Below are 27,755 nucleotides of genomic sequence, written 5' to 3'. Positions count from 1 at the left end.
GTTTTAAAGTGACTTTGAAGTGACATTCCACCATGTGCATTTTCAGCTGGACAATGATCAGTAAGTGGGTGCATACCTTGAAATGCTTAGTGGATACAAAGGTGCCACATAAACAAGTAGTCTCTGTCCACAGTTTGTGAATTACTTTTAGTGAGAGAAGTTTGTCAAAATCTCTAGTAGGATCTTTTATAGAAAGCATTGTTTGTCAATGAGAGATGGTTGCTGTTCTTAAATCCCCTTTGTACACAACACGCTGTCTTTATTCTTCATGTGTTTGACCCTTTGCAGACGCATTACACTGTGTACAGAGTCACCAATCGTGTTAGGAGTATTCCATAGTGCTCTCAAGAAAATTGGCCAATCTCCTATGAGAGAGGTTTCTTATGTATCCCCTCCTCCCCATCTCATTACACAGCTGATTTTCAATTGAATGTGCGTACAAGTGCTGGATTATTGGATTATTTGATTTACCTGACAACGGACGGGAAGTAATGAGATCTCTGTAGACCACCGTACGCATGTAGATGTTTGTGTACTGTCGTGTCCTTTGTGGTCTGACCTATATTCTTTATGTCTGACCATCAGTGACTTATCCCACGTTTCTCTACCAGATTATGACTTGACAGTGATATATAACAAATATTTAACACACACAAATATAAATTGTGCCGTCATGCTAAGCAGCAATCTGTTACAGTAGGTATAGCTTTTATAGATGTATAGTGAGATGTGGTTTTCTTTAACTGTTACATATATCATTGTGGAAATAAAAGCATCATGCTTCAAGCAGGCTGGGCTTGTTTTTTGAGTACTGTCTGACAAACAAATGTGCATTAGTTTTGTCATGACCTTGGCAAAGCATGTCTGGTGCAGAATTTGTGACTGACTGATTTGCTCTTTTAAGTACACACTTATCAAAACAGCATGGATGAGTTAATTATATACTTGTGGGACTTTATTTTTGGTTTAAACTGTTTTCATCTAGAGCGTCTGATTTATCAACAGAACATGTAGGTGAATAAATGTAGTTGTTAAAGGATTATTTAGATAGAGCTCACCCAATTTTCATGTATTGCCAAATATTACATGAAGAACATAAATTAGCAACCTCATTGTGTTGTTGGAGGGCACAGCATTATTTATTGTAAAACTATTGTTTAATTCTGAAATACATTTGCTTTTTTTTAATGAGCAATTGAAGCCAAACAGATTGCAATCCTTGTGGTTCAGGCATCATGCCACACAGTAGGATCACACTGCAAGATTAAGATATCCATACACAGGCAAATCCAGCCGCCAAGCCCCGATTAGTGTGTCGGAATCTATGTCAAATTCGTCAGCACAATTAGGGATCCACTTCTGGCACTTGGCTGATGACCACACATACTTTCACATCATGGTCCCTGTCTGGTTTCATTTAATATAATCGGTCATCTTAGATCAGCACATGTACCGATTAGTGCCACAACATTCAAGTTGTTTATCAACAGAGTTGTATTTGTTGGCAACTATAGGTGCCCTTCAAATTTACTCCGGTTTCATCAGATTTGTATTGGGTATGATGAAATGAGAATTCAGGAATTGGCAGCACAGATAAATCCAACTTTGTGGATTTTTTTTTTTTTTTTTACTTCTTCTTTTCCAGTGGATTATTCAGCCAGATATCCAACTTCAAATGCTAAACGTGAGTCTATGGACAACCTTTGACATTCTGTACTTAAAAGAAAACATGTAGAGAAATTATGAGCTTTGCCCCTCTGTATGTAGGGTGCGTTTCAAACAAAATATATATTTTGCTGGATGTATAGAAGTAGGTCAGGGCTCAGCCTGCAGTTTGAGACAGGAAAGACAATGTAGAACAGACTGACAGCTTTGCAACAATAGAAAATTGGGAGATTATTTAGACCCTATAGGGAAAATTTGTTAATATATCGTAAATCTACATTAGTTGTCATCGCCAGAATTTTAGTTTGGGTATTAGAGGAATTTTTTTCACCACTGACTAAAATTCATGTATGGGACAAAATTGAGTGGGGATCTGGCATCTCGGATATTGAGATAATAAATTATGCAGAATCCAAATTTACAAATACAGCGCGGAATGCCATCCTGAGGAACAGCTTGGTCTGCAACAAAAACTCTTTGTGCAATATTTTGCTGCGATTTCACCCATCTGTAGTGGCCATCATTACTGTTGGCAGGGAGTCGCAATCAGATACACAAATTACTTGGGACATTAGCTGCTGGGCAAGTGTGGTTATGCAGTGCTTGAGTGGTAGGCTATACAGGTAATACAGTTCTACATCCCAGCTCCTGCATTACACGACCTGTGGAGTAGCACCGGCCTTGGATAAATGCTACCATATACAACACAGGCGTATAACAAAACACATAACCTACAGAAGTGACACTTGTAATAGGTTAATATCAAACATTCTTAATGGCAAAAACAATTCAGATTTTCAAAAGAAGTGACTAAAGGAGATCAGGAACAGGGAGCAACTATGATAAATGCCAGGATGCTCCCAATCTCTTAGGGAGGAGATCCTCCTATACCTGTGTTCCTTTTGCAAAATCTATCTGTAGGGGAGATGTTTGTGTTAATATAAAAATTAGGGATGTTGCAGCAGTACAATGGCCCATGTTTTTCTTTTGACTCAAAAGATCTCCTACCTTAAAATTAGGTCTGTGAGGGTTAACTCCTTTCATGACTGTATATAATGTCTGTACAGTGAGTAAGTCAGTGGGAGAGCACGTATGTGTGTCCGATATCTAGACAACGTGTCGCCTACCGTTCTCCGTTGTAGTATGCCCTTCTCCTAGTGAATTCTCCTCTGTGTTCTGAGTACTGAGACAGGAGAGATGATTGAGGTTCCTTGTTAGCCAGGATGTGCAGCGAGGATAAAATACCAATTTTCCATTGCCGTGGGTATCTAATGACATGTCAATGTTATAAATTGCAATGAGTGACAACTCATTCTGACACCAGTCATGAGAATTAATACTCTACCTGTAGCAACAGGGATCAGTTGCTGCATATAGCAGGATAAGGGTTATTCCTTCCTTTCATACATGCAGGGATGGAACATTCCTGGAGACAGCAAACCCCAACTATGTAACACATCTTGTACCTACGGGCTCTGTAATGTTTTTGGTATATGGTAATATTTTTCTTGGGCCAAGAATCCAAACCAAATTTTACCCAAATATTCAGTTAGGTTTTCATTGCTATAGAGCAGGGTTTACCACACCTAGTCCTCGCAGCCCCCTTACAGTGCATGTTTTCCATATCTCTTTGCTGGAGCGCAGGTTTATTCATTACTGACTGCAATAGGTGGTCCTAATTATTTCACATGTCACCTGGAAAACATAGACTGATAGAGGGCCATGAGCAGAGGCGGGACTAGCAAGCTGTGGGCCCCAGTGTGGGGAGGAGGGAACCAGGGCTCCCAAACCTTAGCATCTGCCATGTAGCAGGTCCCATTATCTCCATGAGCCCCGGTGCACCAATGGAAGTTCTGCCACTGGCCATGAGGACTGGGGTTGGGGAAACCCTGCTATAGAGCATTTCAATGCTTTGAAAGAGCTGAAATTATCAAAAATAATAATGCGTATTATATACTTAATGAATGTTCGACTACAGCTTTCATTAGTTCTCAGATCAGCTTTGTTTTATTCTGAGGGTAATTTATTTTTTTTCCTGTGTGCTCTCTTTATGTTGCCATATATCTGAGGATGTTTGTCCCAGTTACTTGAAGAGACTTTACATTCACTGTTGTCTGCTCAGAGCTTCAGTTTATGCCACAGCAGCTGTTACTACCAATTCATACCACCCAATCTAGTTGTCACTTTATTTGAGGTGCCCCTTAATAGTTTCTGTCTGGTGAGACAATAGCACCCTACACTACAGAAATAATTAAGAAGTCTAGGGATAAGGGAGAAGGACACAGATCTCCCTGATCTTGGATAAATCAGGGGAGCCTTCATTTGAAAGAAGGGAGTCGGGGCTACCTACATTGTTCATTTTATGCATTTCATTCAAGTGCAAAATAGTAAAAAAGAACAACAAAAAAAACGTTATCACTTTCAAGTGCAGATTTTATTATAAAAAACTATGTGTAGAATCCTGCTTTTTGCGGTTTTGGAAAGGTGGGTTAATGCCAAAGGAAGAACCACAAAGTATTTCTTGGTGGTGTTTAGAGAAAAAAAAAATACATACTTTTGCTTTTAGTTCACTTCATTGCAATTTCAATAAAAACACTTTCTAGTCCTGTTTTGGGTAGATTTTTGTTTTGCTGTGACGGGAGGTATAAGCAAACTAATGGTATTTTTTTGAAAATGTATGTCTTCTGAAGAAAGGAAAAACAAACACCAAGGTATAATTTGTGTGGGTTCCACACAAACAGATGAATGATGATGGTATGTGACCAGCCCAAAAAGCACCAAAATAGACTCAGCAGCGAAGAGGTTCAACTTTGCTATTCTTTGTAAATCGGATAAATACACAATGCTTATAAGAAGTACAAGATGGTCATTGATACCACTCTGTTTATTATATTACCTGATTATATGATAAATGTTACATGGTCACATATTATACACTTTCTGTATTGTACATAATGTTTGTTTGTTTGTGTTTGTTTCTAGAAAAGACTAATTAGCAGTTTCTCTTGAATGTGTAGAATAAAGCCATTACCGGTACTACACAGGAGACGTAGGGGGGCTCCCCAGAAAAGAATGCAGGGCAGACAATGTGTTTTTCCAATACAAAAAGACTAGAGAGGAAAAATTAGAGGAGTAACTTGATCTAGGTTGGACACTGTTTTCGTGTTCATAACGGTTTCCATCTGCTGACTTTACTAGTAACTCACAACTCTGTATTTTCTCTCCCTCTCTTTCCCACCTTATCTCTCTACCTCTGTCGTTTCCTGCTTTTTACTTCATCTGTCCCTTTCTCTTCCTCCCACTCGTCCTCTCATTGCTCTCTTTGTCTTTCCCGTCATCTGACAACCATTGTTAAACCTTCTCCTTTCTTTTATCACTGTCCCTCTCTACTTTCTCATCCCCCCTCTCTGCTCTTAGCCCCACTGAGGAAAGCAAAGTTTGTGGAAAGCCCCAGAATTCCAGAATCTGATTTAGGCTCCCCGACTCTTGGCTCGTCCCAGAAACTGGACGCGGATGCATATCTATTGGGTAAGTGCAACCCCATTTAGCACTTAAATCCCAGGATGCAAACAGTAAAGGCTTCCCTCACTGATGGGACGCTGCAAGAAAATGACATCTGTCATCGGTCTTGCTGTATACTTTATGCCTAATGAGGATGGGTGCTACATGCTATTTACCCCGTACTTCAAGATGTGTCAAAGTTCATTCCATTATAATCTACTGATGATTTTTATTCAGGATAAGGAATTCTCATACACACTCTCATACTCTCTTGCACACCTTTTTTAATATTTAAAACTGTATGGAACATTATCCTAAATGTACAAATAATTTATGTGACTTGTGTGATAACATACAAACCTTCTAAAAAGTAGAGCTGGCGCTATGAAAATGTTAAATTTAAAAAAAATGAAATTGATCTGTGCCCCCATTGTAAGGAGTAAATTGTATGCACGTCCAGTGTGTATAAATGCATTTTCTATGTTTTAAATTTCCACATATAAAGATTTATCAAATCGCCTATTGCAAATGTATCCAGGGTTATTAATATATTCAAAAGTAGTATTAACTTTGAAGAAGTAGTTAACAAATGTGTTAGCATTGATTAGGAATACCCTAGATATGTGTAACTATAAATTAGAATAAGAAGGGACAGCCTTCGAGTAATGATACTATGGGGGGAGGGGGGGGCGGTAAATACTCCATATTACTCCCTATGACCTCTCCTAATAATTTCTCATAACTCCTCCTATTATTCCTTATATCATCTGCTTGTAACTCCACCTATTACTCCATATATCATCTCCATATTACTCCATATATCATCTCCATGTAACTCCTCCTATTACTCCATATAGCATCCCCCTGTAACTCCTCCTATTACTCCATATAACATCCCCCTGTAACTCCTCCTATTACTCCATATAGCATCCCCCTGTAACTCCTCCTATTACTCCATATAGCATCCCCCTGTAACTCCTCCTATTACTCCATATAGCATCCCCCTGTAAATCCTCCTATTACTCCATATAGCATCCCCCTGTAAATCCTCCTATTACTCCATATAGAATCCCCCTGTAACTCCTCCTATTGCTTCATATAGCATCTCCCTGTAACTGCTCCTATTGCTTCATATATCATCTCCCTGTAACTCCACCTATTGCTTCATATATCATCTCCCTGTAACTCCACCTACTGCTCCATATATCAACACCCTTTTACTCCATATATCATCTCCATGTAACTCCTCCCATTACTCCATATAGCATCCCCCTGTAACTCCTCCTATTACTCCATATAGCATCCCGCTGTAACTCCTCCTATTACTCCATATAGCATCCCCCTGTAACTCCACCTATTGCTTCATATATCATCTCCCCTTAACTCCACCTATTGCTTCATATATCATCTCCCTGTAACTCCACCTATTGCTCCATATATCAACACCCCTTTACTCCATATATCATCTCCATGTAACTCCTCCTATTACTCCATATAGCATCCCCCTGTAACTCCTCCTATTACTCCATATAGCATCCCCCTGTAACTCCTCCTATTACTCCATATAGCATCCCCCTGTAAATCCTCCTATTACTCCATATAGCATCCCCCTGTAAATCCTCCTATTACTCCATATAGAATCCCCCTGTAACTCCTCCTATTGCTTCATATAGCATCTCCCTGTAACTGCTCCTATTGCTTCATATATCATCTCCCTGTAACTCCACCTATTGCTTCATATATCATCTCCCTGTAACTCCACCTACTGCTCCATATATCAACACCCTTTTACTCCATATATCATCTCCATGTAACTCCTCCCATTACTCCATATAGCATCCCCCTGTAACTCCTCCTATTACTCCATATAGCATCCCGCTGTAACTCCTCCTATTACTCCATATAGCATCCCCCTGTAACTCCACCTATTGCTTCATATATCATCTCCCCTTAACTCCACCTATTGCTTCATATATCATCTCCCTGTAACTCCACCTATTGCTCCATATATCAACACCCCTTTACTCCATATATCATCTCCATGTAACTCCTCCTATTACTCCATATAGCATCCCCCTGTAACTTCACCTATTGCTACATATATCATCTCCCTGTAACCCCTCCTATTACCCTATTACTGTATACAACATCTATGTAAATATTCCTATTGCTCCATATAGGGCAGTAATTGTTATATATTCACATATGTATATATACTATATAGATTTCAAATAATTTAGCTTTAATTGTTGCCATATATTGCTTTCAAAGTATCATTTTTGTTGTTATTTCCACCAACATGCACCCACCCTATCTTCCCCATAAACTCTCTCTAGCTTGCTATAGTAAGGTTTGCTGTTAATTTGGAGCACATGCTTGAGGCAGTCTGGGTACTTTTCACCCATGATGTGTAATGAGGCCACAGGAGAACAACCAGCTTAGTGTTGGGGTCAGAGGTCAGACAGTAGCCAGAAGAACATCATGTTCCTATCTGTCTAACTTTTATCTGTCTGACAAAATTAGAAGGGACAATAAAGTATCCCTTTTAGCTACAATATGGCATGTACAACGTGTTGGCTTATGATACATATCTGGTTAAAGCATAAAAATGATAGTCACAATACCATGTATCCTGAGATAGTGTAGTAATGCATTGATAACAATAACACGGTATGTGTTGCCACAATTCTTTAGTGAGATTTTATTAAATCAAAGTTATTACAATATTAGCAAATGTATAAGTAAAAGTTCCCAGTCAAACGGTTTGTGGATTAGATAAGTAAGTTGTCCTTTGGGGAACTAGTCATGTGCCCTAAACATGTGGGAATGAGATCAGTTGTTGTGTGTTTGATGAAGTCTTGAGGCTACATAGGGGGGATCAGGTTGAAGGGTTGTTGTCCTAAAGTGGACAATCCTTTCAAGAGTAAATCCTAATGCACATGTAAACAGCCACCCATGGTACTATACAACACAGTGAACATACTCTGGTGTCTGTATGAGTGCCCATGAGCAAAGCATGTAACAATGCCTAGAAAAGCGGAACGACCCTCTGGTATAAGCAGCTTGTTTGTTCGTTATTTGCCTTTATTTTCTGGTTGTATTAGTACATGATACAATCTTCTGTATGTCCCCATTGAGTTTATAAACAGGTTAATTATTAGTTTTCATTATTCCACATACTTAAATGTATAATCCTCCTACTGCTTTCACATCAAGTATCTTACTTGCCAGAAGTCAACTCTTCAACTCCCACCTTGAAGGGATGTGTTATTAGTAGGGACACGTCCTATCCTCCCCTCTTCTCATTCACTTGCTCAGGCCCCACAGGCAGACTACTCACCCACAGATTGATCAGCGAACCAGCATACAATATACATAGAGTCTATGGCAAACTATCACTGCTGAGTTCATAGGCATTCTGGTTGCTGGGCTGACAACCCCCAGCAGTTATTTTCAGTAAATGATTTGGCACATAGAATTTCAGAAATCCTTTATCGTTATATGTAAAAAAGATTGTCAGAGCTTATGTCATCTTTCCCAAACTGTGTTTGATGTCCAGGTACGTTAGACAGTCAGCAACGTCCTGTCTATTGCATGTGCCTTAGACAAGAAGGCGATTGTAGTAATAACGGTGTCACTGACCTCCAGAAAATACAGACCATTTGAGTCCATCTATCTTGATTGATCATCAGGCACTCGACCTGCAACTGCTGCAGGATTGAGTCATCCTGTTATGTGCATGTGAGACATCAAGCTCGGCATAAGTGTTAGAGAAAGAACAGACTCATCCTGTTATATAATTCCAAAACTACAGACCTGTGACACTGTTGTATATAGATAAGCTGTACAACACCTTTTAATCTGTTCATTGACATTGTTTAGTTGTTTATTAAACTTGTAATGGTGATGCTATCCCATCTATCACACTGATAGTATCGGACGTGCAAGGGTTTTTGGGTTTCTTTTTTTTTTTTTTTTTTTTTTAAATATAAAATATAACCGCAACCAAGTCTTAGGGGCAATTCTGTTAGATTTATGTTGCCTCGCATGTTGTTTTTCTGCCTGGAATCTACCAAGAGTTTATTCAATTACAAGACCTGAGGCAATGGCCACATCTGAAATAGGGCTTAATTCACTCATTTTTGCTCATTAGGTATCGAGGCAACAATCATCTAATTCATTCACACCTTACTTTGTTTTACTTATGTGCTCATTTTTAAGTGTTTTATAGTTGCTCATATGTTAAAAAGTCACAAAATATTGTTTTTTATTTTGTGGCGTTTATCATGCAGAGTTTTATGGCAGGATGAAAAGTGAAAAGAAATAAATGAGGGAGAGAGGGGCAATCATGTGTGCTTGGATGTCTCCAAACACGTTTCACCAATGTTTTTGGCTTCCTCAGTGGGCAGATCGCCATGATAAGGCTTGTGAGAGATGTTTTTGTTGGGTGATATAGAAGTGTGCGAACATGTAATATCCAGGTTTAGACGCGCACATAACTGACACTTGTGTGAAATGCATCTGGGATGTATCTGGCTAAGTTTCGCCACATGGGGAATCAGGCCCGGACCCTGGTGAGCACAGGGCGCTGCGCAGGCCAAATTTGTGTTTGTTTTTATCTACTGCGTATTAGTCTGGCATTGAATATGCCCAACAGTGGGGTGGTGGAGGTATCTGTTTGTTATATGTCTAGTGTTGATGGCCTACTTGCTGCATAAGAGAATAACAGCTATTTGTTGTGTAGGAGAAGGGCAGACATTTGATGTGCATAAATATGTGCTATATCATGCTATCCCATACATGTATGCATCACTTGAAAGGACATTTCATTTTCTTTAAAAACAAACTATGAGATCAGAAATAAAGACACCTGTAATTTTTCATAAACACGCTCACTTTAAAGAACCATACTTAACGCACAACCAACTACTGCCAAAAAGTTCCTCACCAGATAAAACTTGTGCTTTCATATTTCAAACATTAGAAAGGACATTGTTCTGTACCCCATTATTACATACTATTTTATGAGTGGCAGTAAGTTGTGCTCTGGCCCTGAAAGCCTTAGCCATTGTCTCTCCTGTGAACTTGGTCATTTTTGTCTTCTTATCGAGTGAAAATGAATTGATGAGACACATTTGCCAGACATATTGTCTTGATTGCAGAGGGATGGATACATACTTGTTTGTAAAGCGCTGAGACACACTGCAACATTTCCAATAACCATCTATCTTTTATTTCTCAGCACATTCACAGTTCTGCTGTAGTCCTAGCTACATTCTGTGCCTCTGTTACCATGTGTATTCCACCACCCACGCCTCTCTCTAATGTTCCTGTTGTGCAGAAGCATTGTATGATAAGAGGCAACTAATGTATTGACCAGATAGATCAAGTGTGTAACTCTTTGTGCAAGCTCTGCAAAGTGGCTCCAAATATACACTACACTTTATGCAGATACAGATCTCTGTTTTACTATATCCGCTGCCGTGCTTCTTACTTGAGGCTGTTTCATGTATGTCTTTCTGATCTTATGCTCTCCTCCATAAAAATGGCTACTAGACGTTCTTAAGTAATAGCTGAGGACCTGATGCGTGCGTTTTCTGAAGGCAATGAAGAATTGAGCCTCTCTACTGTAAACAGTACTAATATGACTGTGTCACAGGGACAGATTTCATGTATTATTGATATGTATTAAGGCCTTACTAGCACATAGGTGCCTGCCTACTTTACAGATTTGGAGTGATAATGATTTTTGGCTATGTTCTTCTTACTAGGGGAAGAGGAGTCTGTCCTGGGCCCTCCTCCATCCGTTGATGAGGCAGCCAACACCCTCATGACCCGCCTGGGCTTTCTCCTGGGAGAAAAAGTCAGCGAGGTCCAAGCTGCCAGTCCCCAATACAGTATGGAGGGGCAAGAAGAGAACCAGGTGAGAAGATTTTACTTATTATTATTAATTATTTTTTTTGTAATGTAATTTTTTTTTTCAGTAGAGTAAAATATTCATGGGATATTCTGCACAGAGAGTGTTTGAATTCTCTGGATTTTAATGAATGAAGAGTCCGTTTTACATAGGTAAACTCTAATATTCCTAGAGTCCATTGAGACAGTGGCCACATTCCCATGGAAGATGGTAGAGAATGGACTTGTATGTGATCTTTTTAGTGCCCTTTTACATGGGTATCTTTGACCACAGTGTGTTCAACAGGAGCAAATCACACTAGAAGTATATTTTATAGTTTTTATTGCCAGTGTGTTGAAGTTCAACTCACACTAATGTCAACATATAGAAGTGTACAACATAGGGAACAATGTTCCTTGTGACTTTCCTGTCGTGCCTTGAATGCACCACTGACACATGCATCCTTGCATATGAGCACTTAAAGTAAGCACATTTTGAGCCTAGTGCCCCTTTAGTCCAGTTTGGGAAATTACAGTAGTATTAATATGTATGGCATCTGCAGCAGTTTAGTTGACAATCGGGTAGAGAGATAATGACTATTTTTCATTCTGTCATCTTTCTTTTACAAATAGCTCTTCTTCTTTTTTTGGGACAAACAGCAGACTCCAATGCTTGTATAAATAAGAGCATGCTAAATTCAGTCCTCCTACACGTATATTCCTCTTTGTGACTGTGTTGCTAGAGGTGCGAAGTGTGATCAAAGTGCTCATAAGTGTGCTTCAGATAAAGCAGTATGTCTCAAACAAATCTGCAGGTTTCATTACTCTTCCACTGTAGCAATTACATATCCTTTATGTGTACTATTTAATATACCTCACCTTCCTTCTCTTCTTTACCAGTCCCTCATTCTTCTCATCTAGAAACCCCATTTTCGCCCATAGTCATTAACTGCTCTTAACATGGTGTTGTCCTTGCTGTTATCCAGGGCTCTGCGGCAACACAGCGGATCAGTCCCTGCTCCACTTTGACCAGCAGTACTGCTTCTCCTCCTGCCAGCAGCCCCTGCTCCACCCTTCCTCCACCAAACACCACCGTCCCCACCAAGGACTGCAGCCCCACATCCACCCTGGAGAGCAGGGACAGCGGCATTATTGGTAAGTAGACATATTTCAATATATGATGAAGAGCTGTGCGGTGTGAGTACATACCTCATGCGGATTTAGGGATGCTTGCTGGTTGTTGACATTGTCATGTCCTCTTAAATCCAGGCTGGCTTATCATTGTCATGTTTTTCGTCCTCTGTTTATACACAACTGTCAAATTTTACCAACAGTGTTTTTAATTAAAGTTCATGATCCAAATATTTGTGCACCCTATTAGTGATAGCATTGTTCTTTTTCATTTGATAAGACCCCAATCCTATGCTCCTATTTATACAATTTGTCACTAGCATGCAAACATTGTACCCTTTTCCTTGTTCATCAGTCCTCATTCTGACCTCACTCCCGTGCTATCATATCTACTCCTCACATTAACAGTCTTCCAGCATACAGCCTATCTCACTAAGCACTGAATAGTCCCACAGAGCTTTGACTAAAAACTATCCTGTCTGACTTCTGTAAGGCAGAAATCAATCCCATTCATCCTACAGAGAGATCTTCACTGTATGATTGATTCTCCTCTGTCAGAGAATCATAGGGTCCTCTGAATAACCCCTCCCTACCGCATTCATATTCTGCAAGTACAAAACCCTTGCTGCCCCAGTCTCACTCTACAGACCTTATCCTGTCACATAGTCTATGCAGGTACCAACCATTTTATACCCAAAGCGTACTATGCAAGTACTAACCCCTTTCCTTATCCAGGTACACTCTGTGGGTACTAACCACTTTGTAATCCAAGCACATTATGTGGCCCTTTCCTAACCCAGATGCTCTCTGCAGGTACTAACCCTTTCCTAACCTATACTAACCCTTTCCTAACCTATACACACTCTGCAGGTACTAACCCATTCCTAACCCAGGAACACTCTCTGCAAGTACTAACCCTTTCCTAACCCAGACACTCTCTGCAGGTACAAACTCTTTTTTAACCCAGTAACACTCTCTGCAGGTACTAGCCTTTTCCTAACCCAGACACTCTCTGCAGGTGCTAACCTATTCCTAACACTCTGCAGGTACTAACCCTTTTCTAACCCAGACACTCTTTGCAGGTACTAACCCTTTCCTAACCCAGACACTCTCTGCAGGTGCTAACCCTTTCCTAACCCAGTAACATTGGGTTAGGAAAGGGTTAGTACCTGCAGACAGACACACTCTTCAGGTACTAACCCTTTCCTAACCCAGTCACTCTCTGAATGTACTAACCCTTTCCTAACCCAGACACACTCCCTGTAAGTACTAACCCTTTCCTAACCCAGACACACTCTGTAGGTACTAACTCTTTCCTAACGCTGACACACTCTTCAGGTACTAACCCTTTCCTAACCCAGACACTCTCTGCAGGTACTAACCCTTTCCTAACCCAGACACACTCTGTAGGTACTAACTCTTTCCTAACCCAGACACACTCTTCGGGTACTAACCCTTTCCTAACCCAGTAACACTCTCTCTGCAGGTACTAACCCTTTCCTAACCCATACACTCTCTTCAGGTACTAACCTTTTCCTAACCCAGTAACACTCTCTGCAGGTGCTATCCCTTTCCTAACCCAGTAACACTCTCTGCTGGTACTAACCCTTACCTAGACACACTCTGCAAGTGCTCACCCTTTCCTAAACCAGACACAAGCTCCAGGTGCTAACCCTTTTTTAACCTAGTTACACTCTACAGGTACTAACTTTCCAACCCCGGTCTCACATTGTCGATACTAAGCTTTACTGTTCTAGTCATACTGTTCAGGTACTAACCCTTTCCTACCCCAATTACACTTTTAGAAACTAACCATTTCTGACCCTCGTAACAGTGTGAGTTCCTTCATGCTCCGGGTATATCGTGCAAGCATTAACCCCTTCTGAGCCCCTCAAGTACACCTACTGCAGATGTTAACTTTTTTCAGCCCCCGACGCACACTCCCATAGCAGGCAGAGCAAGCTCCACATGTACACCTTCTACTGTTATTAACCCCTTCTGGAATCAATCAGACTACAGCATTTCACTTTTTCTGCCATGAATTTATGCACCATATTTTGTTATTTAAATACATAGAATAGCACACCCGTTTGAAAAAATTGTGTTTTTTTCACATTATTACTAAAATATTTTAAAAAAATTTAATTTATTTTTCAAGGCTGCCATGATACCTGGTCCATAAGGTTCTAAGGTGCCAAGTCGCTTTTTATACATTGTCGTTTTTAGAATAACTGTTCTTTTTTGGTCAATGTCATTTCTGACAGCATTGTCAGTGGCGAAAATTTATACCACACCCGATTACGCTCTTACTTTTAACATGTATCTTGGTTATTCCACATTACCTGTGATATCTCATGACCATGGCCTTAAGTTGGACACCCCGTGATCTTGGCATACCCCAGGAGGCCCTGTCCGTTATCTAGAGTGCTCTTATCCTGCTCAATTCTCCTCTGTCCCCCAGAACGTGCATGTATTTCCAGAGTGAGGGGGGCAACCTAGCACGCTCTCCATCCTGGCACCAAGTCTGGACTGGCGGGTTTATTTTTAAACCCCCCATCCCATTATCCAACCATCCCTGGTTATCTGCCCTGATCCACCAGGGATGGTGGTCCCAGGGTATGTTTCTTATTAACCATTTACACATTTAAAAGCATCATTTTAACTTTAAGCCATGGAAATATTTGTTACCTTTTTACATAGATGTACTATTAAAGGTAATAAATTGATTGTCTTATCCAAAATGAAGTTGTCCCAAAGCACAAAGGGATTTGTCCGCAGCCAAATTAAATGTAGAAATTACCTCTAATAGTACACAAGAGCGGCCAGTACACCGCACAACCGCTTCAATCCATAATGCCTATTTGCAGTCACAGACTGTGGTGTTTTAAAAAATACAATAGAATACAGTTAGGTTACATCTCAATAACTTGAAACGCAATATGTCAAACTGTCTTCACTGTGTTAGTATGCTGCAGGTGGTTTTCAAACTTGTATAGTGTGAGGCTCTCACTACTAGATCTTAGTTCAGACATACTAAAGTTGTGAATGTTCTATTTAATACTTTATTAATTAACCTAACTTTTTATTAATATTACCTGTGCGTAAAATACGATATGCTGTGCAATCGCAAATATACTGAATGTATAAGTCGTGAGCGCTCGCAGTAATAATTTATATTTTCCTAATGATATTATAATAAAATTACTTTAAACAGTACCATCTGAACATTTCCAGAAAAGAATAAAGGAAAGCCCTCCGCACGAGCACAATCTAATTTTAACCCTAAGCAATAGCAATAATAATTTCCACAGATATCTATATTCATTTAATTGTTGGGTGCCCTCCAGTAGTAGTAAACACTTATAAGGTAAAAAAGAAAGAATGGTACTACTTATACTTGGAGGCACTTATCATTAGTGGAGTAGTGCTTAGAGAATTATAAGTAGTACTATTCTTCGTTATTTTTTACATTCCCCAAAATGTAACCCTTCAGTCTATGTAGTGGCGGACATGAAGGTGAATCCTCCCCCGCTGTGTGTGGGTGGTGGAGGAGGGAGAGCCCAGCCACACTGCTCTTCACCAATTGAAGGCATGCGCTATTTCATGGCAATAAACATTCATTTGCATATTCATGAGACTAATTTGCGTACATTGTCACAGTTAAGTAGGCATGAGATTAATTTGTACGCTGAGCCATTTTAATTTTCCCTTTTATTTTACAATGGTAGAGGAACAGTTTGTTTTAACCCATAAACGACCCCTTTATTCAGTCAGGTTGTAAGATGTACCAGTGTTTGTGTATGTGTATTAGTAGAAGGTGAAAGACACATAATCTCCCATCTTTATAACGGGAAGTGAGAATTGCGTTTGCTGATGTCTGTTTATTACAAGAAGATGGGAAGTCTGTTTCCTAATGTCTTTGTATTAGGAGAAAATATGTCTGTCTGTTTGAAAGAGATGAGATGTCTGTTTGGTAGGGAAGATTAGAGGTATGTGTCCAAATATCTGTGTATTTGGAGGAGGTGAGAGGTATGTTCAGATATCTGTGTATTAGGAGGAGGTGAGAGGTATGTCCAAATATCTGTGTATTAGGAGGAGGTGAGAGAAATGTCCAAATATCTGTGTATTTGAAGGAGGTGAGAGGTATGTCCACATATCTGTGTATTAGGAGGAGGTGAGAGGTATGTCCATATATCTGTATATTAGGAGAAGGTGAGAGAAATTTCCAAATATCTGTGTATTTGGAGGAGGTGAGAGGTATGTCCACATATCTGTGTATTAGGAGGAGGTGAGAGGTATGTCCAAATATCTGTGTATTAGGAGGAGGTGAGAGGTATGTCCAAATATCTGTGTATTAGGAGGAGGTGAGAGGTATGTCCAAATATCTGTGTATTAGGAGGAGGTGAGAGGTTTGTCCAAATATCTGTGTATTAGGAGGAGGTGAGAGGTATGTCCAAATATCTGTGTATTAGGAGGAGGTGAGAGGTATGTCCAAATATCTGTGTATTAGGAGGAGGTGAGAAACACATGTTCTGTTATTTGTGTTTTATGAAGGGAGAAGTATATGTCATGATAGTTGTGTATCAGGAAGGGAGACATATATGTCATAATGATATATAGGTTAGGAGGAAAGAAACATGTGTCCTGATATTTGTGTATTAGTAGATGACCGCTACATTTTCTAATAATTGTGTATGAGGAGAGGTGCATGCCCTGATATTTGGGTATTAGGAGGGGAAAATCACATGACCTCCTGATATGCTTGTTATGAGGGAAGTTAATATGTCCTTCTTCTCACCTCTTTGTCTGTTTTACCCAGTTTGCTTCAGTTTATTGTGTTTGTCCCAAATTGTAAAGCGCTACGGAATATGTTGGCGCTATATAAATAAATGATGATGATGATGTCCTTTATATTTGGGTATTAAAAAGACTGTAGCACATATCTGGATATCTTGTTTGGAGGGAATAATATGTCCTGACTTTTGATAATTATGAGGGGAGAAGCACATGTCCTAATATCTGTGTTCGATGCAGAGAACCGTGTCCTGATATGTCTATTATCAGCATATTAAAATTTAGTCAGAGAACATGTTTTACATTATTAATATGTTGACAATATATTGTATATTACAGATATGTCAAGAGAGATTTAATATATTGGATGGAAATATGGCGCAGGGATTACTGTAGTGGAGACGTGCTGTGCATTACAGAGATCTCAGAGAAATGCTGAGCTGGGCTTAGTCTGCCACCCAGCTCCGCAGCTGGTTGTCAGCAACTATTTGTGACTGACTACTACTAATGACCCTACTTGGCCATGCCACCTACTTGCCAGCAGCGCCTCCCTGGCGTGTCTACGGCGCAGCGCCTCCCTGGCGTGTCTACGGCGCAGCGCCTCCCTGGCGTGTCTACGGCGCAGCGCCTCCCTGGCGTTTCTACGGCGCAGCGCCTCCCTGGCGTGTCTACGGCGCAGCGCCTCCCTGGAGTGTCTACGGCGCAGCGCCTCCCTGGCGTGTCTACGGCGCAGCGCCTCCCTGGCGTGTCTACGGCGCAGCGCCTCCCTGGCGTGTCTACGGCGCAGCGCCTCCCTGGCGTGTCTACTGCGCAGCGCCTCCCTGGCGTGTCTACTGCGCAGCGCCTCCCTGGCGTGTCTACTGCGCAGCGCCTCCCTGGCGTGTCTACTGCGCAGCGCCTCCCTGGCGTGTCTACTGCGCAGCGCCTCCCTGGCGTGTCTACGGCGCAGCGCCTCCCTGTCATGTCATAGAGATGTTGTGTTTTACAGAGAAATGCTATATATGAGGAAAATGTGTATTAAGAGATGCTGTGTCAGAGATGGTGTGTATTGGAGAGGACAATGCTGCCTATTAAGAGATCTTCTAGAAATGATGTGTATTGGAAAGATGTCAGGATTTGTACTTTTCTCTGTGTCGTCTATCAGAAGGTGAGCGGAACGTGTCCATGATGTCTGTATTAGATGCGCTCACCCTCTATACTGACGTACACAGTGTGTCCGTGGTTTGGAAGTATAATATCTGTGTCTCTGTGTTTTGCTCTTCTTTTCTGCGCACAGACTGTTCTTTCAGCAAGGAACCTGCCTTCGGTTCCCATCGATCTGTCTCTCCACCTCCAGCTGCTGAAGTGGAGGGGGAGAGGGATGACAATGTCTCCTTCCCCCGCCTCATATTGAAGGGGAAGATCGAAGATTATGGATCAATATGTCAGATTCCGGCATGGCCCATTATTGTGCTTAGTATATTTGTCAACGATGAGTATCCTGCAATGAAATATATGCATGTGGCTGTGTTCCCACAATGGATTGGGGTCTACTAGCAACCTGCAGTTATTACAGTATTCCATGGAAAATAAGCTGCTTACATTTTCTATCATGACATTTAGAAGAATAGGGCATTTTGCTGAAGGCTAAGATAATGCATATAGGGTAAATTGGTTATAATGCGAACTCCCTCCTCTTACCTGCAGCCACCCTGACCAGCTACTCGGAGAATATGGACCGTTCCAAGTATGGTGCAGATAGCAGCAAGGACCTCAGCTCTCGTGGGTGTATTAAACAGGCCCAGAAGTCCATGGATTCCAGTCTGTATCGGGTGGATGAGAATCTAATGGCCTCCACTTTCAGCTTAAACAAGATCCCTGAGAGGGGACTGGACTCAGGACTCTCCCAATCTGTGCAGTCCATCCCACTCTACCTCATGCCCCGCCCCAACTCTGTAGCAGGTAAGAAAAGATGTCTCCTTGTGACAAAGTTGTATGTTCAATGGGATAGCAGTGTTCTTGCAAGTCTCTGTGTGTGTGTCTGGAATGTTAATGCCACTTGCTTTCCGTGGGTGTGAGGGGGAGTAAGAGAGAATACAGGACTGCAGATGGTGGGAGGGAAGTGAAGCAAGCTTTAAATGTACCAGTACAGTTCATTAATCTGCCTTCCCTTTGGCAAAGAAAAGGTTAACAAGACACAGCCTCTTGGTTTGTTTGCTTGTTGGTCGATATTCTTTCTAACTGAATACATATTCTGTATACCTCAGGAAAGGGGGTATGTAGATGGCTGTAACTATTTGATCAGGGGGTTTTACATCACAAATGAGGGACTTCGCTCCTAATATTTGTTACAGAACATGATAACAGTTAAAATTGACTTCACCTAATTTGAGCTCTAGAACAGGCTTCGGTTCTTAGAAATTTCCAATAGGTTATGGATAGAGAATTTCCTTAATAAGTTAGGAATAATGGGCCTGATTTATTAAGGATCTTAACTTAAGAAACTTCTTATTTCAGTCTCCTGGACAAAACCATGTTACAATGCAAGGGGTGCAAATTAGTATTTTGTTTTGCACATAAGTTAAATACTGACTGTTTTTTCATGTAACACACAAATACTTGATAGCTTATTTGTACACTGAAATTTAAAGTTGATATTTGTGTGTTACATGAAAAAACAGTCAATATTTAACTTATGTGCAAAACAAAATACTAATTTGCACCCCTTGCATTGTAACATGGTTTTGTCCAGGAGACTGAAATAAGAAGTTTCTTAAGTTAAGATCCTTAATAAATCAGGTCCAATATTATTATTTATATAGCGCTTTTCTCCCTATAAGACTTATAGCACTTTCCATATTTTGTAGAAGGTGGGACAACCATCTTGGGTACATTCAGTTGCTGTCCTATGAAATTTTTCATATCAGTCCTTGCCCCATTGGACAAACACGAACATCCATCTTTGTCAGAAGTAAATTATCCTACCAGTATGTTCTTGGACTGAGGGAGGAAACACGAGTAGCCAGAGGAATCCTACACAAACACTTGGGAGCTTACAAACCCCACACAGAATTGGAATAGAACCTATGACACCACGTTGTGAGACAGTAAAGCTAACCACTGAGCCATAATGCTGCCCTTAACTAAATACAGGTTAAAAATTTGGAAAGTGTTGAAACTATCGCACATGTTCCCAGAGAGTAAAAAATACTCAAAACATAACTGGCTTGGGGTCCTTATAAACTTGAGTTTGCAAGTCCTGTTCTAACATCAACATGTGCACATTATTCCTGCCTCCAATCCTATCTAAGGTCTTCTTCCTGAAATAGATGGAACAGCGTGATTGTCCCTCCCAGGTGGTCTCAGCTACTGGCCTGTTTCCCGTCACCCACAAAGTGTCTTGCATTCTGTTTTTCTTCTACACCTAATGCTTCCTCTTCTTCTCTCAGCCACTAGCTCTGCACATTTGGAGGACCTTGCATACCTGGATGAACAGAGACACACACCCCTGCGTACCTCCTTACGAATGCCACGACAGACCTTGGCTGGCCCACGCACCCCGCAGGATCTACGAGGTGAGAGAATACAGTATCTGCATTAACTGGAAAGCTTATTGTTACAATAAACATGTTTTCCCTAAAGGTGACATTGTTATCATGTCTTTGAACAGATGGTGCTGTTTCATATGCAGTGTGTAAAAATGGTGTGGCTTACATCACGAGGCAAGAATGTCAGCTCCATCTTTATATTTATACAAGTAAAATGTAGAGAAGCAGGTGCTGGTTTACAGTAATTTATCATCCTCGCCGTGTAACATAAAATAATCAGTGAACAATTAATAATAATTGTTTTGCTTTAAGGAGTCTGGAAACATTTGATTATTGCTTAAAATGCAACTGTACACAGCACTGAACCAATATGAGAATCCTCCCCATCAATACGTTCCACTTTTCTCTCGCCAGTTCGCTTTGCTCCGTACCGCCCCCCGGACATCTCCCTGAAGCCCCTGCTCTTTGAGGTACCTAGTATCACCACAGATACCACGTTTGTTGGCCGGGACTGGCTTTTCCATGAGATAGATGCACAGCTGCAGAGTGATGACGAGACCGTGAACCGGGGTGTGGTGATCTGCGGCAACATTGGTTTTGGAAAAACCGCCATCATCTCCCGGCTGGTATCCCTAAGTTGTCATGGGACGCGTATGAGACAGATTACATCTGACAGCCCTCACGCCTCTCCAAAGCGTGAGTTACTGCTACTGTACATTGTTTACCTGCATACACATTTACTTGTATTTCCCCTATATCCCACGTTATACGTTATGTAAAGAAATGCCAATATGGGTTGCAATATTGCAACATATTCTGCTCACAGAGGAGTTTCACTCTGTCTCAGGATAACAATGACTCTGGTAGACCAAACATATACTGCTTGGGTCACTTTATGGTATACTCACCTTGAAAATCCTCTTTGCTTAATTGTACTTATTGTCCCTCAGGCTAGCCCCAAAATACTGTACTAAAGGAGAATTAACATAAATGAGGTTGACAAGAGGGTCTTTGTAAGAGATAAGGGGATTATGGTAGAAATCAAAAACACTGGTTCTACAAGGAAACAACAGGCTGCACATTGTCTTATACCTCTGTAGAAGCTAGGGCATTTCCCTCAACATAAGTATTGTTGTATTCTCATCTTTAATAATAATCACATGCTAAAACTTAATTACCATGTTCTATATTTCAGCTTTGTAGCCCTATGTGATCACGTGAGATTAGTTTAAGCTAATAGTAATTAATATGTATAAATTGGGAAAACGAACGCAAATGAGATAATTTTTGTGAAAAGAAAAAAACAGAGTTCTACTATCCGGGCATTTATGTGTTTATAGTTTAATTAGCAAATATAAGTAAAGAAATTAAAACAAAAATCAGCTAAAATGTAAAGTTTAAAAATCAGACGTCATCTCTTCAATCGAATATGTGTCTTTATATACACAGATTCAGAGGCTAACCGCGAACTTACACAGCCAGGACAGACTCACTCTGGTATCTCCAGCGGCAGTTGTCCAGGAACGCCAGAAATGCGTAGAAGGCAAGAAGAAGCTATGAGGAGGATAGCAGCGCAGGTATGGCAGTCAGTGATTGATTTCCCAATGTCATGCTCTGAATATGGGAGAGGAAATGCATGAATGCAGTGCCTTGGTTTTAATACAGCAAGATGAGCCAGGACATAGATTAAGCTGCAGTGAGATGAGTCATTGCATGATCAACAGGTTGAGAATGTATGGACAATACTGCAGCTAGATGATGCATTGTATGGATTGTGGTGCTGCAGAGAGATCATACAGTGTGTGGACTATCCTGCAGCTGGATGAGGCAGCACATATACTGTGATGTTGCATAGAGATCATACAGTGCGTGGACTATCCTGCAGCTGGATGAGGCAGCACATATACTATGATGTTGCATAGAGATCATACAGAGCGTGGACTATCCTGCAGCTGGATGAGGCAGCACATATACTATGATGTTGCATAGAGATCATACAGAGCGTGGACTATCCTGCAGCTGGATGAGGCAGCACATATACTATGATGTTGCATAGAGATCATACAGTGCGTGGACTATCCTGCAGCTGGATGAGGCAGCACATATACTATTATGTTGCAGAGAGATAATAAAGTGCGTGGACTATCCTGCAGCTGGATGAGGCAGCACATTTACTATGATGTTGCAGAGAGATCATACAGTGCGTGGACTATCCTGCAGCTGGATGAGGCAGCACATATACTATGATGTTGCATAGAGATCATACAGTGCGTGGACTATCCTGCAGCTGGATGAGGCAGCACATTTACTATGATGCATTGGAGTGAGGGCAGGATTCAGTGGGGTACAGATTATGTTGAAGTGGGTGGGTACATTGTCTAGCTTATGATTCAGTAGGTTGGGGCAATGTTGCTTTTGGCTTTTTTTTTTACTGATGCCCATTACTAGTTGATCATTTTTATTATTCTCTACTTTTGTCCATCTGTTTGTTTACTTTAGGTGGTGGCATATCACTACTGTCAGGCTGATAATGCGTATACATGCCTGGTGCCTGAATTTGTTCACAATGTGGCTGCCCTGCTGTGTCGGGCTCCCCAGCTTGTATCTTACCGGGAGCAACTCCTGCGCGAACCACACCTACAGAGTTTACTGAGCTTGCGGTCTTGTGTGCAGGACCCAGCTGCATCTTTTCGAAGGGGAGTTCTTGAGCCACTGGAGAACTTGTACAAAGGTAAGTGTACCTGCATGTTTACGTCTATGTTGTAACATTTCTTGCAAACCGTTTTAAGTAAAAATGTTCCCTTCTGTGTCTCTCATCCAGAGAGAAAGATTCCAGATGAAGATTATATTATCCTGATAGATGGATTGAATGAGGCAGAGTTCCACAAACCGGACTATGGAGACACCATAGTGTCCTTTCTAGGCAAGATGATAGGAAAGCTCCCTAGTTGGTTGAAGCTTATTGTTACTGTGAGGACCACCTTGCAGGTAAGGTGCCAGCGTGTCCATTATTTTCTATTTATTCTTTTCTGTATATAGTTATATTTTATTCCACATTTTGATCTTGAACTCATCTAATCCTAATCATTTTATATTTGCCTATCTATCTGTGGTGACTTTACTTTGTTCTGTCCATGTTAGACTCTCTTTTTTTCTCTTTCTTTTATTCTTACTTCATTTCTTTATTCTACTAATAGGAGATCACCAAGCTTCTTCCGTTCCACCGAATTTTCTTGGATAGACTGGAAGAAAATGAGGCCATAGATCAGGACCTTCAGGCCTACATCCTGCAACGCATCCACAGCAGCTCAGAAATCCAGAACAATATCTCCCTCAATGGAAAGATGGACAACACCACCTTTGGAAAACTCAGTTCCCACCTCAAGACATTGAGCCAAGGCTCCTACCTGTACCTGAAGCTTACATTTGACCTCATAGAGAAGGGCTATCTGGTGCTTAAGAGCTCTAGTTACAAAGTGGTTCCTGTGTCACTGTCTGAGGTCTACCTCTTGCAGTGTAACATGAGGTTCCCTACGCAATCCTCCTTTGAGAGGGCCCTTCCTCTTCTCAATGTTGCTGTGGCCTCTCTCCACCCATTGACAGATGAGCACATCTTCCAGTCCATTAATGCTGGCAGCGTGGATGGAGGTCTGGAATGGGAGGACTTCCAACAACGTATGGAGAACCTTTCCATGTTCCTGATTAAGAGGAGGGACCTGACTCGAATGTTCGTACATCCTTCCTTCAGGGAATGGTTAATTTGGAGAGAGGATGGGGAGAAAACCAAATTTCTGTGCGATCCAAGGTAAGGGCCCTAAAATCTTTAAACACCAAACATAATTAAAGAGAACCTAGTTAAAATCAAACTATATCCATGTATAATTAAATGTATGGAAATCTAAAACTAAATTCAAAGTATATGGTTATGTACAATGCAGTAGATATGTCAGATTAAACACACTCGATTTACAGCTACTGGGAGCATGACTGCAGCCATTTTTATCCAGCATGTCTTCATTGTAAATGGACATTGAGCTCCACTGGTAAAACATTATTATAAAAATAATGTTGGATGAAGAGATCCTTTAACAATTTTTTTTTGCTTATGTTAAAATTTGACCTAGGGAGAGAGAAAACTAAATACTTCTAAGAAATGATTTATGAGAGTAAATGCAACTAGTGTCAAAGTGTCGTATATGGGTATTAGAAGTCACGGTGCAATGCTATGACTGTAAAAAAAATAATAATAGCAGACGGAGTAGTTGCACAAGAGGTTCTGTCTGGTCAAGTATATGCTGGAACGAGCTAGGGTTCTAATCTGTGGCATATAATTGAATATTGTGTTTAGGAAGAGCATTACATATAGATTCCTTCCAAAAGAGAATTTATATAGCAAATGTATAATGTCAATAGGGATCTTTGGAAATTAAAAAGTAAACCTCTCATTTATCTTAGGCTTGGATGGGTGGCTAATCTCTCTTTATTGTGGATGCACTGAATAGTGTTAGCAACATTTTGGTATGTCTGCATTGTGACTTTCCTGCTCAAATAACAATAATAATATTGTGGATTTGGTGCGTAAATTTAAAAACTGCCACTACTGAAAATAGATGTCCAGAAAGGAGAACAAGTTGTAGGTTAGCACACCTATATCTGTTATAAATATCCAGTGCCCTGTGCAAGGTAATAGATCCAATAAAAGACAGCACTGAAACCAGGCACAAATAAAAATAGTTAAAATGTAACCTTATTGATTCATCTTATAACATGCTAAAAAGGGCAACATTGCACAGATAGTAACTATGATAAAACAAAATGATACATAATATAAAAGTTTTTGCACTGGTTCCATCAAGGACATTTTTTGTATTATTGTAATGCTTTCTTAGTGCATCGGTGTTGATGCATTAAACCAGAACTTCCCTGTGACATGAAGTCTACTCTGTACATACAAACACCTATTTTTATGGGCTAAATGCAGTGAAACAATACATGAGGAATCTGTTCTAAATAAAGTGGTACTATCCTTTCACAAACTAGTACTTTTAGGAGCCCTGTGTGCGAGAGTCATTAATAACAGTAGTCCCCCTCCTGTGTGTGTGCTTGAGTTACCCAGTAAGGGAGGCATGTGAGCGAGAGAAGTGGAAAGTTCACTCTTAATCCCACTCCCTGTTGTGTTAATGGCCGCACCATCAGACCTGTGACTGACTCCATATAACACCACGCTGAGCCCGCTGATGGGTGTAAATGATAACCCTTTGTGTTGTCCTTAGGAGCGGACATATCCTGCTGGCCTTCTGGTTCTCTCGTCAGGAGGGGAAGCTGAACAGGCAACAGACCATAGAGCTTGGACATCACATACTGAAAGCACATATCTTCAAGGTAGAATGCGCAAGGGAAACGAGCCACTGGGCTTCATTGTTTCCATATCCCCTCACATTTACCTGTATCCTCTTCCTCACTGTCCCTTACTCTTCTAACACGTCTAACCATATTGCTTTCTTTTCCATTTACTTTTTGCCCTTCTGCTGTCACTTCTGTGCCACTTTTTGAAGGCATTTTCAGATGATTTTAATTTATTGCTCTGTGAATGTTCTCCAGCACCTATTTAAGCACAGTGGTTAGCATTGCTGTCTCACAGCACTGAGGTCAGGGGTATGTTCTCCCTCTCTCTGGGGGGTTTCTTCTGGGTGGTCCTGGTTTCTTCCCACTCTCCATACTGGTCGGTTAATTGGCATCTGACGAAATTAATCATAATGTATGTGTGTATATCCATGCGGTAGGGAATATAGACTAAGTTCCACCGGGTCTGATGTGAATCTTTAAATATCTGTAATGCGCTAGGTAATATGTAGGTAGGTGCTATTTAACTGCTATTTAACTGCTAATAAATACATTCATTGCTCTTTCTCCTCTCTTTCTTTTGTTGTTTTTACGCCATGTCTTGTTGTCCTAAGACACAAAGGTGCTGTATTGATACATAATTAGAGCTGTGTTTCCCAGATTAGAAAAGTCAGTCTGTCCCTTTATATAAGTACATTATAACCACCCTCTACATGCCTATAAAGTGCAAAAAAAACATAGAATTAAAACGTATATGAGGACTTACACAAAGCTATAAGTTAGTCATCTGAAGGTGGAAACTCCATTTGGTTTTACTATATATTTCCATACCACAGTCCACTGGCTTTGTTTCTCTTATAAATCCACTTTTCTATTGTACAGGGTCTCAGTAAAAAGGTCGGCGTTTCCTCGTCCATCTTGCAAGCACTGTGGATTTCCTACAGCACAGACGGACTCTCCATGGCGCTTGCGTCTCTTAGAAACCTCTACACTCCCAACATCAAGGTGAGCCTCAGGTGTAATGCTAATCACTCAGGAAAGCAAACAGGAATGGGTGCGAGCTACTAAATCCAGATTCCTTACTTGTTATGTTCAAGTTTCTTACAATCTGAGTGATACGTTTTCTTTCTGCAATCCCCTTGTTAAATAAAAAATAAAGTCTCTGTAGGTGCTGCACTTCCTTGGTGATAAGTGCCCCGAGGACAGTCTTTGTACCTGGCTGATCATATGAATGCCACTGGATATGCTGTGATCATGATATGATCTCCAGAGCTCCCTTTATTATATTGCTGTCATCCCAACATACTCTTTCTGTCATTGTGCAGAATCGAACTTATGTGTCCTGTGTGCAAATGTATTCATAAAGCCAAGCTATAAATAAAATATATAACAGCACTTTGTGACAACTAGCAGCTTAACAGTAAGATATATCTTTGCTGGATTTCTCCCACTATTCATAGTGACAGCATGGAGTTATTTTACAACCATGTTTGGGGGTTTATAGACTGTTTAGGTTTTGCTTACAGTCAGTGACTTGCCTGTACTGATCGCTCCTTCTAGTGCCGCATGTGAGTGTCAGCTGCGTGCCCAATTGTACAAGAGCAGTCTCCGCCACCACCAGACACCGGGCTGTGTGTGTAACTACTGCAGGACTTATTTCCTGGTTATTGTGGCTGAATAGGTGACTGCTTGGTAACAGCACAGATCATTTGCTCAGAACTCCGGGTTCTACAGAGGATGCATAGTTGTGTTAGCTCTTATCTGCAGGTCACCAGCGCACGGCAGGTATAGGAATCTCACAGGAACAGAGCTGGATCTATAGAAGTAATGATGCATATTTGCTCCAAAATAGCTGCTACACACATACCTTCCTATCTATCACAGGAATCAGCCTGGAAC

General features: G+C 40.8%; 1 protein-coding gene across 8 annotated transcripts in view; it reads left to right on the top strand.

The window, feature by feature from the left end:
- The window catches only part of TANC2 (tetratricopeptide repeat, ankyrin repeat and coiled-coil containing 2), a 347,174-nt gene that overhangs the window by 292,948 nt on the left and 26,471 nt on the right, over nt 1-27,755 (top strand). For 6 of the 8 annotated variants that reach the window (XM_075177370.1, XM_075177368.1, XM_075177369.1 and 3 more), the window contains 13 exons: nt 1,646-1,684; nt 5,083-5,193; nt 10,938-11,089; nt 12,048-12,216; nt 18,673-18,927; nt 20,415-20,540; nt 20,928-21,209; nt 21,963-22,090; nt 23,013-23,244; nt 23,335-23,501; nt 23,711-24,318; nt 25,787-25,895; nt 26,739-26,861. In XM_075177370.1, the coding sequence (XP_075033471.1) occupies nt 1,646-1,684; nt 5,083-5,193; nt 10,938-11,089; nt 12,048-12,216; nt 18,673-18,927; nt 20,415-20,540; nt 20,928-21,209; nt 21,963-22,090; nt 23,013-23,244; nt 23,335-23,501; nt 23,711-24,318; nt 25,787-25,895; nt 26,739-26,861 (2,501 nt within the window). The remainder of the gene's footprint in view (nt 1-1,645; nt 1,685-5,082; nt 5,194-10,937; nt 11,090-12,047; nt 12,217-18,672; nt 18,928-20,414; nt 20,541-20,927; nt 21,210-21,962; nt 22,091-23,012; nt 23,245-23,334; nt 23,502-23,710; nt 24,319-25,786; nt 25,896-26,738; nt 26,862-27,755) is intronic. The other 2 variants (XM_075177371.1, XM_075177372.1) reach the window with 2 other exon arrangements.

The sequence above is a fragment of the Mixophyes fleayi genome, chromosome 6 (assembly GCF_038048845.1).
Source record: "Mixophyes fleayi isolate aMixFle1 chromosome 6, aMixFle1.hap1, whole genome shotgun sequence".
NCBI classification, from domain to species: Eukaryota; Metazoa; Chordata; class Amphibia; order Anura; family Limnodynastidae; genus Mixophyes; species Mixophyes fleayi.
This window is presented reverse-complemented; position numbering and strand designations above follow the sequence as displayed.